General features: G+C 42.7%; 1 protein-coding gene across 1 annotated transcript; it reads left to right on the top strand.

Moving 5' to 3' along the window:
- The first annotated feature begins 374 nt into the window (after nt 1-374).
- LOC131559447 (ovalbumin-related protein Y-like) lies at nt 375-4,570 on the top strand. Its single transcript, XM_058807806.1, has 7 exons — nt 375-542; nt 1,197-1,247; nt 1,862-1,990; nt 2,744-2,861; nt 3,093-3,235; nt 3,571-3,726; nt 4,169-4,570. Exons 1-7 carry the CDS (start codon nt 375-377, stop codon nt 4,568-4,570), a joined length of 1,167 nt encoding a protein of 388 aa, XP_058663789.1.
- The last annotated feature ends 6,421 nt before the right edge of the window (nt 4,571-10,991 follow it).

Below are 10,991 nucleotides of genomic sequence, written 5' to 3'. Positions count from 1 at the left end.
GTTAGATGCATTGTTGCTCAAATTATCTCACACTAGGAGATGACTGTCACATGAACATGTTGATTTGATAGGGACTGTGATACATATGGCAGAGTACCCTGGGTTGTGTTCTCTAGCAGCTGCACACTGTATTTTCTAGTCTGTGTTTTCTTCTTTCACCAGCCTATGCACAGCTGGCAGATGTCCAGCACTTTGATTGCTCATGAATCCAAAATCATATCTGCCTTTTAAATCCACACCACTGGATTCTGTTTGCTGAAAAAACTCTGTGCACTAAGTTTGGGGTTCAACTGAATTTTTTGCATTAGAATTGACCTGTTTCACCACAGTAAGTCAGACTCTTTCTGTTTCCTTCAGACAACAGGGATTTCACAATGGGCTCCATCAGTGCAGCAAATGCAGAATTTTGTTTTGACGTATTCAAAGAGGTGAAATTGCACCGCAGCAATGACAACGTGCTCTTTTCCTCCCTGAGCATGCTTTCAACACTGGCCCTGGTGTATATGGGAGCAAGGGGTAAGACTCAATCCCAGATGCAGAAGGTAAGTTATTTACACAGGTGTAAAGTCACCTCTACTTGTGCTACTTGTTCCTTCTAAATAACATCACTGAAAAATATCCACTGGTGAGGTTTTCCCCTGTTTCAATGTACAAGAACTAAGCCAAAGTCACAAAAGAGAGAACTGAATCAGGAGTTACATATAGAAAATACTAATATAAAAGTGTATATTTTCAATATAACAGGCAGTTGACTTAAACATAAAAGACTCAGAGACAATAGCAAAATAGATTACCAGTCAGCAATTTTATGATTTCTAAACTCTGACAAGTTCCAAATAATGTAATCAGATTTTCTTTTTTAATATATAAAAAAGATAAATCCCAGAAAGACAGAAAGACAGGAAGACAGACTATTTTTAGCAACATATAATATGTAACTCAATTGATTTCTAGATACTCACTAGAAAAAAAAAATAATCTAAGCAAAGAGTAGTGTTGACAGTTTCCAAGAAGGCCACAGAGGGCATAGACCAGTTGCAAGATAACCTGTGAATTTTTAGTTAATCTATTTTCTCATAATATTTTTCTTCCCTGAGCCAACAGGTTTTTTACACAAGCAACATGTGTAACAGTCTCAAATTTGCATTGGTTTTGGTCATGCTTCTCATTTCTACCACTGGTATTTTCTTTTGCAGGTCCTTCACTTTGATAATGCTACAGGAGATAGAGACATTTCTGACTCCCAGGTAGAGAAATAATTTAATCTTTCTTTCTGTCTTATTTTCTCCTCAGAACAAAAGTAGAACTTTTCTGCCTCTCCTCCTGGCTGTTTCAGACCCTGATGAAAACTATAGTAATGGCCTCAAACCAAGGGGGTCTGTGGAGGGAGGGAGGGAAGGAGGGTGTGATTCATCTGTTTTTAAACAAACATAGAAAGACAGCAAGTTGCTTATCTTGCACCAGAACAAGTAATGTTGTGGGGAGAATGCTTTGGGCACCAGGGTGTCTTCCCAGGCAAGTGCTGCCGGGGAATGAGTGAAGAGGGCTCAGTACCTAGAGCCAGGGTCCAGCAGGGCAGGAAGATTTTCAGCTGGGCAGGAAGATGCTGGGCAGAGAAGAGCCCTGAAGACTCAGTGACAGGAACTCAACTACATCTTTTAAAAAGCACATTTCAGGGGACTTGTCTTGACAAGGATGAACTTGCCCATTAAATGCTCTGCCAACACAGCACTGGCTGTCCCAAAGGTGACAGTCTGTGGAGGAAGACTGCCCTGTAGAATCTCTCTTAATTGAAAGGGAGCAGACTTTAGGATCTTATTTTCTTATGCAATCTATCTTCTTTTTCATGTCATCACCTCAGTGTGGCACTGCTGAGTACATCCACAAAACGTTCAAGGATCTCCTCTCAGACATCAGGAGGCAAAATGCTACTTACTCACTCAGGATTGCTGACAGACTCTATATTGAAAAAACATACCCTATTCTTCAGGTGAGTTATACTGTGAACTGACTTCCATGAGATTTCCTGTAAATGCCCTGTGACTCTGCCCACCAACAGTATGCACCACCAACAGTAGCCCACTCTGTTGATGAAGAGGTGCTTGAGAGCCATGAAAGGAACCAGTACAAAATGAGTTTGGACTTTTCTGTGCCTGTTAGATGAAGGCAAAAGATATAATGGCATAAAATATGCCTATATTGCAAATCACAGGGAGTAATAAAGATTGCTGTTAATTTACTAGAAAAATGGCATGTGATGAAAAATGTAAATTTTAAGAGAAATTAAATAAAATTTATTACTTGAAATATTGGAAACTGAAATTGTCAGTTTTCCTAGTGAAAGGAAGCTTTGCTTTTGAAATCTAAGAATGTGAGAACACAGTGTTCAAAACCCTAAAGAGTGAACACAAAGAGGAGACAAACATTGGTCTGTCCTTAGAAATGTTTGTTAAAGTGAAACTGTTTTGGTAAAACAAAGGAAATATATCAAAATTTTAACTTGGAACCTTGTCTCATCAAAAAGTGCCAGACCTGTATATGTGAAGCAGTCTTTCTTTTACAGCTTTAAGATTCAGTTAAGGAAGACAGATGTGACTGACATGTGCAGTGTCTGATGCCCAAACCCAGGAGTAAACATTCACTGTTCCTTAAACCATTCTGCTTTCTTTCACAATCTTGCTTTAGACATCTGTACATTTCCAAGTCCTCATCAGTCTGACAACTGTAACCCTTTTGCTTATAGGAATACATAAAGTGTGCAAAGAAATTCTACAAAGCAGAGCTGGAAGAAGTTGACTTCAAAACAGCTGCAGAGGAAGCAAGACAGCTCATCAATTCCTGGGTGGAGAAAGAGACAAATGGTAAGGACTTAAAAATTGGTAGCAGGCATTTTTGCTCACCTACCATAAACTACATCCTTGTCTTCCTCTCCTCATAACCTCTAGAAAAGGTGGGTCAAGCAAGTGCAGGTTGCTTATTGCTATGAACATTAAACTCCACAAAACAGGAGCCACCACCCTCACCCCAACATCACAGAGATTTGTGCAGAGGAGCTGGATCTTACCTCTCTCTGCCCTGTCTCTTTCTTAAAGGACGGATCCAAGACTTCCTGGTGTCAGACTCTGTTGATCTTAATACTGCGCTGGTCTTTGTGAATGTCATTTACTTCAAAGGGATATGGAAAACTGCATTTAAAGAAGAATACACTTGGGAAGAGCCTTTCAACGTGACTGAGGTAGGAGGGCACGGACACTCCTCTGGCCAGGGCAGCTGTTGGCTCACAAAGGCAGGAGTCTGGGGGCTACAAATGTCTGTCACAGGTTGGGTGATTTTTCTGAGTCCATCATTGAAAGTGAGTGGGCCTAAAGCCAAGTAGTGTTCACAAGATTTGTGTCTGAACAGGCTTCCAGGGCACACAAGCAAGCAAGAGAGGAAAATGGAGACACGGCTCTTTTCCAAAGGCAGCATGGTTGAAGATTGAGTCCTGTCTTTCAAAGGCATTGTACATTTGTCTGACCAAAGAAAAAGATTGCTCCCACATCACTTCATCTCACATTTTTGTTTTTGCAGCAAGAGAGCAGACCTGTGCAAATGATGCATCAGAACAGCACCTTCAGAGTGGGAAGAGTGGCTGAAGATAAAATCAAGGTCCTGGAGCTTCCGTACACCAGTGGAGAGCTGAGCCTGTTGGTGCTGCTGCCTGATGACATCTCTGGCCTGGCACAGGTATGGCCCTGGCAGGGTGAGCAGAAGGGCTGTGGCATCAGTGGGGCTTGGCTGCTGTCAGACCTTTTGCTGCCCATTGACATCCCAGCTACCTACCCCATGGCTGGGCTGGGCAGGCAGGGGAGCACAAAATCTGCCCAGGTGCTGAGGCAGAGCCTCTTAGGAGAGTCCTGAGCTCGGTTTTATAAAATCGTGGTAAAGCAGTGTAGTGCTGCTGCAGCCCTCCAGAAGAGGATGTATATATATGCACCAATCTCCATCAGGTATCAGAAGCAGGCAAGGTAGCAGGACTATTATTACTGTGAGTGGTTTCAAATGTTTACTAAAGAAGAAAAGTTTGTCCTAGGGGAAATAAAAAATGAAAGTGATGAAGAAAGCATTCCAAGAAAGCATTCCATTTAACTTTTGTCTCAGACATTTAATTCCCTGCCTCTCTTTGCAGCTTGAGAACAAAATCAGCTATGATAAACTCCTGGAATGGACCAGTCCCAGGGTGATGGAAAAGAAGAAGGTGAAAGTGTACCTCCCACGCATGAAGATTGTGGAGAAATATAACCTCACATCTGTCCTGACATCCTTGGGTATGACTGACCTGTTCAGCCCAGCTGCCAACCTCTCTGGCATCTCTGCAGCAGAGAGCCTGAGGGTGTCTGAGGCTGTCCACGAGGCATACCTGGAAGTCAATGAAGAGGGCACTGAGGCAGGTGGCACAGAGGTTGTAACTGGAGACATCCAACATTCCTCTGAATTTGAAGAGTTCAGGGCTGACCACCCATTCCTTTTTTTGGTCAAACACAATCCAAGTGACATGATACTGCTCTTTGGTAGATATTGTTCACCCTAAGGAGAAAAAGGGCTGGAAATAATGCTTGCCTACCCCTAAGAAACAGACCCCCTTTACTCTAGTATTGTAGTATAATCTTATCTCTTCACTAAGTGGGAAGCCTTCAGTATCTAGGGAGATATTCCTGAAGAAGTGTGTGACTTTTCAGATCTTTGGGTGCTGATATTTCTGCTTACACAAGTTGTACTTAGGACTTATATCCATGAATAAATAAGAACTTCAAGAGGTAGCTTAACATCATGATTGAATAACTTAGGATTCAGGACCACTGTTTTTATTCTTGTGAGAAATTCTGACACTGATATTGAGAGTCTGGTTTTTCTACAGGAAATAAACACAGCTATTAAAATAATCCTGTTCCTTTCTGTTGATCTCGCTGCACAATCATCCTTGAATTGATGCCTGGACAACTTGCAGATGAAATTCTTAATTTCAGCATCATTCTTGTTTAAGTAATGCATTTGTGCTTCTTTGTGCTGCACATACTGTACGGCTAAGGTCTTGTTCAGAGTGGGCATATAGAAAGTTTCACATTTCTTCCTAAATAATCATCTCCAAACACAACACCTTCCTGACTGATGCAATTTCCCATCTTCATTCCCATGATATGCCATTGATTTTGTGAATGTCAATTGTTGGTTCTTCTATTTATTCTAATAAAAGCATTGCAAACTAAACATGTCTCTAATTGTTTTGTGTTACTGCACCACACAATCAAAATATATGATATATTGGGTTGTGGTTATTTACAGAATGCATTTAGATTAGGATTTAGATACTATTTTCAAAACCACAATGTACCCATATATGAAGCCATTCAAGAGCCTAACATTTTTTTTCCTAAAATACTGAATTTAAGCAAGATAAGCCCTATATCTCCTATTTTTACCTTGCACTGTCCATATGACGTATCAAATAACTCAGTTTTTTAAATCTGCTATTGTATTTCCAGATAGTTTTAAAATATTTCCTCTAATTGCCCCCAGGAAATACATTGAGGTGATGCCTAAAAGATACAAGTTCAAAAACACGAGGAAAGGATTGCTATTTTTCTTAAAAGGTGGACTGCTTCAGCTGTCTAATACCCACAGGAACTGTGTGAGAAAATCTTTTTTTACTGCCTTTTGATAACATAATCCCCTAGAGGTATCATTTTCTATTTCAAAGTCTTCAGGGGATGGTCCTTCAGGTTGCACTTTATCCAATTGAAAGACTTATTAGTGTTGATCACAGACTTCAGCAATCTTCCCTCTGCTGGCACACGCATGCAGAACTTCAAATGACAGTACTAAAAAAGTGCTTAGAAAAGGGAGATACTTGGCAGTATTTGGAGCTGCCTCAAACAGTTTAGAAGTAAGTATTAAATATAACTTGAAATTATGATGCTGACTACGGGGAAATGTATCTTGGCTGCTATGAAACCTATGGAAGAGCTGCAAATACTGGTCTTTCCAAGACAGCTTGAAGAGATCAGACACAGTTAACATAAGTATTCAAGTAAAAACATATTCTTATTTATGTAATTTCAAGCATTTCTATGCATATAATGTTCTGCTTCACTTAAAACCTAAGGCAGCAAAGGGAGTTTTGCTAAAACTAAAGCAAAAAAGAAAAAGGCAGGATGTATAAAGTACTTTTCTAAGAAGCAGAGGGTGAAAGTTTATAAACAATTATAGATCTGTTATTAAACTGAAACAAGCATATCTGTCACTCTGCACTTTCTAGGTGCAATGAAAATAAAATTAATATTTATGGAATTATATAACATGGATATAAAAAATAACTATTCTCTCTCTCTCTCTCTCTCTCTCTCTCTATATATATATATATATATATACATATATATAACAATTGTTTAATTGTTTCTTTGCTTGATGATTGTTTTAAAGAAAATAAATGGTGAAAATCAATGGTAATGAAATGAAGATGAATGAATTGGTAAATGGTTTCCTAAAACTACATCTGAGAGAGGTCCACCTAATGTCCTTACTGTGAAACAGAACTATTTGACCCATTCTACATTGGGCCATTAGGTGTCACTAGGGATACAAAATGATGTCCCACGTCTTCTGACAGAGAGACATCTATTGAAAACTAGATCTGGGAGCTTAACATAGGTTCCAATTTTGTTCTTAATTTTTGTGCAAGCAGATGATTACGATCAATATACTGAAAATGTAAACCAGTGGCACTGGGCTTGAAACCCGGTAATTTTTGAAGAAAAAGACAGAAATATTATTTGGTGAAACATCAGAGGCATTTTAAAATGTCTGTGTCCTGGAAAAAATATCATGGTCAAACACTGTAGAATGGAGGGAGCTGTTTTGTTTATGAAAGAGAAACCACCCTCTAAAGGGGCTAAAATGTGAGGTAGAAGTGCAGTTTCAGGGAGGTTGAATAAGATCCCCTGTATCAAAGGCTGGGCCCAGTACTGCACTTGGGCATTGCTGGTCTGGGCTGGCAGGACTGCTGCAAAGGCTCTGCCAAGGGCAGTGTGGCTGCTGCAGCTCCCATGGGAAGCAATTCTGAAAAGACCAGCATGAAGGGTGTTACAAAGGGATGAGGGAAGAGCAGCCATGAGGAGAACAAACTCTGCTTGCTGTTTCCTGGCTTTGAAGTCTGGTAAGAGTTTAATAACACTAATCCCAGCTCCCACAAAGTCTGGGTATTGTCCTTCAGCCCTTCTTGTCCCCCTGGCAGCATCATTGAAGTTGGTATGTCAATAAACTGCCATCTGTCCATTCACTACTCTCCATTTTCACTATGTGCCATGTTGTTCTGGGTTTACTGTTCTGCCAGGGTGTGTGGAACAAAACCAGACACACACAGGACAGCATTTGAAATGCTGTGTGAACTATTTGTGGCCTTCCTTCTTATGTCATTTGGAGAAGGGTTGAAGATGACATATCTTCCCTGCCCTTTGGGGGATATAAATTTCTGAGACCATTCCACATCCCTCTGCATATGACTTGTGAGAGAAGCCTGCTGTCTCCTAAGCAAACTGAATCCATGGCTGAAGGCACAAGATCTAGCAGGCATTATGCTGTAACCATAGTCACTAGAGGAAGTGCAGAGAACCCCCGGACTCCAGGGCAGAGTTGTCCTGGATTCCCAAATGGTATTTGAGAAAGCATGATGTGCTGAATCGAACAGAGAGCAACGTCTGCTAGAAAGGTTTTGACACATAGCAGGGCTTTCTGTTTCTTGCCTAGTGAGCTGAGATTTATCAATAGAGAAAAGGGACAGCAGAGAGGAGATTGTCAAAAGGCAGTAAGGGTGGGGCTGCTTGGCAAGGAAAGGGGATACACAGCGGGGGTGACAACAAGACAAGAAGGGCAGGGCCTTTCCCCATAATATATTAGATGCTGCAGTTCCCTTCACTACTGCTACAGTCCAGTGATTGCCAAACAAGCCTGTGGTGATGAGGCAGGTCAAATATCAAGCCTGCAGGTTAAATCCACAAATCAGAGTCTGTAGTGCTCCTAACCAGAACACTATGGTACATTAAGGAGTTAGTGACCATGTAAAAATGGGTCTGATCAGGCTGATCACTTTGTGCAGTTTGTGTTAAGTTGTGCTGCACATATTGCTTAGTGTCCTGGACTATACAGTGCTGAACATATCATGTGGCTGTGGGCTAAACTTCATCTGCTAATCATAATGGAGGACCACACAGATGGAGGAATGGAGAACCTCACAGATGGTCCTGAACTGGCACCCTGTGATGATGTTGCTGGCACATCCTCGTCTTAATCTTGAAGTGAACAGCATTTTTCTGTATACTTTCATTCATCAGTAGAAATGATAAACAGAACATACCCATAAAATTGTAAAGATCACACCACCAGTGAACCTCTGCATGCATGGGACATGCATATTGTGCTGTTCCCTGAATAAAGACCTATCCAATGCTGCACCACTTTGGGATCTGACCACTGGAAGGGACATGAAATTGACTATGCTCTCTCCTTTCCCCTTCTCATCTCATTTCCAATAAGATGGAAATGGAAATTTAATAATTTTCTTACTAGTGTCCAAAATGAACACTTGCAGTGTCCATCTTGCTGAGATTCATGGCCAAGCAAACTAGCAAGAGACTCCACCTAAATTCTTCTCTTGAGTGAGGGGGATATAGACCCCCATAGAGGCATCTCACGGCTCTGCCACAAACAGTGTCCAGATTCAAGGCTTGGAAGCTGCTTCCACGCAGTCAAACACTTAGGAGGGGGATGATCTTGAGAGCAGAGGTTTTTGAAGTGCTGAGTGTTATGGAGGCAGTGACAGAGGTGGACTATTTGGTATATCTTCTGAAGTAGGAACTTAATGGCATTAAAAGAGGTTAGCAGAAAGAAGTGAAAAAACCCCAAACACACAGAGGTAGCTGACAACAAACAGCTGAATGATGGAATTAATAGTCAAAAAATGTGGAAGATGATAAAATTTCACATGATTTTAAAGGGAAACTGGACAAAACCATGGAAAAGAAATTGGTTGAGAGGTAATAAATGCACAGAAAATAGTATCAGCTATTTAAGTTCCAGGACTGACAATAGCCAGTGTTAGGACCCTGAAAGCACAGCCACCTTCAGCAAGAGATTTCCCCAGCACCCTCTGCACATGGGTCTGGAGCTTGTATTGGGTACCGGCACCATTTGTGAGAGGAGGACACAAATCCTAACCCTAACCCTAACCCTGTCCTTGGCCATTTACAGCAGACCTGTAATGAATGAGAAGAGCTCATACTGTGCCAAATCTCCAGTCAGAGGAGCAAACAGCACCTCTGCTTGAGTGTAATTAAGAAACAGTGGACAGAGACGTGTGACAGATGCGTTTGGAGAAACAGAAGAGAAGACATGGGGATGTTAATAAGAAGGGGATGTTATAAAGAGCACCACAGCTGAAGGTACACTCTTGGGAGTCACCTCTGGGGCATTGCAGCCACAGGCAGCTCATGCCAGGGCAGTGATACTCCAGAGGAACTGCAGCCTGCTGGTCACTGATGCTGCAGCAAGGACATCCCTGTGGAACTGCAGCTCCTGAAGCAGACTAGAGCACAGAATTAAAGTGAGCAGCACCATCTGGCAGATATAAACAGTTATACACCAATCACAACCTCTTGCATGGCTTGCTGCTCCACCAAAGGGACTGGTGAGCACTGAGTATAACAAGGAAGCTGAAACTAGTAAGCACAAGAGGACACTTTTTGTATTGAAGTGAAATGTGGGGAAGCAAGATGAAGGGTCTGTTTGTTTCATAGTTTGTTACATCAATTTTGTGAGATAAACAAAAAAATTAATGTTAATCAGCAAGAAATTAAGTTAAACTCCCCAAGTCAAAGCTGTTGCCCACAACAGAAACTTATTTCAGCCTAAACATAGCACTGAAGTGCGCTGCAGGTTTCTGTCTCCAGTTCTCCCTCCTGACAGACCTCAGTCCTAAGCCTTGCAGCCTTGTCTCCAGGTCCATCTCTTTTGCTTGTAAGTGTATGACACAGCTCTGAGTGCACTAATGAATTTGTAATAGTCCTGCACTAAGGAATTTGTGAGAGTCCTGGAGCCTCTCCCACACCTGTGACCCCAGGAGCTCTAAGCTATGTGCTGGACTTTCAGTTCCCATGTGTATTGCACCAGTGGTGTGTCACTCTCCAGTTCAAACACAGCTGTGCCCATTCCTGGCCAAGGACTCCTAATGTGACCTTGGCCCTGGCTTGTGATCACTGGACCTGGACCTGCCTCTGCTGTGTGAATTGACTTTGTGGTCAATGCTGTCTTTGCACCTGCCACATAGCCATGACGTTGCCTTAGGATCTGGACTGCCCGTGGTCTCCAGGCCTGCTCTGCTCAGCTGCTGAGCCCTGGCTGGTGAGACTCCAGCTGGGGCATCCCCCTTGCCTCCTGGTTTGTTCCTCTTTGGGAAAAGATGGCCCTTGCTGTTCCTGGACAGTGAGCTCAGTCCTGCCTGAGCCCTCTGCCAAGCAGGAGGAGCCTGGGTCTCCGGTCACACAGGGCCCTGTCCTAACAAACCTTCCCAATCTCCACAAAGCTCTCACTCATTACTCAGAGCCAGTTTCCTGAATAGTCCCCTTCCACCCAGCCAGACCATCCTTCCTGGCTTGTTCCTGACCAACCTCTGGGGCCTGTTGGGGTGGCCTGACCATCTCACTCAGTTCTTGACCTCTCACGCCATGTCCATTTCCTATCCACTGCCCTTGTCCCAGCTCTGCGCCCCCTGCAACAGCCCCCTCACACCCCACAGCCACTGAGCCATTCTGAAGTGAGTCCCTCCTGAGCACAGGTCTCCCTGAGGAACAAGGGCACGCTGTCTTCACAGGGGAGGCTGCACTAGAAGCCCTCAGTGGCCTTGATCTTCCATGGGACCTCTCCCACCTGCCCAAATCCCCAGATCCCATGCTACCCCCCAC

Source organism: Ammospiza caudacuta, chromosome 1, assembly GCF_027887145.1.
Source record: "Ammospiza caudacuta isolate bAmmCau1 chromosome 1, bAmmCau1.pri, whole genome shotgun sequence".
NCBI classification, from domain to species: Eukaryota; Metazoa; Chordata; class Aves; order Passeriformes; family Passerellidae; genus Ammospiza; species Ammospiza caudacuta.
Note: the sequence above shows the minus strand (reverse complement) of the source record. Positions and strands in the feature narration are given on the sequence as shown.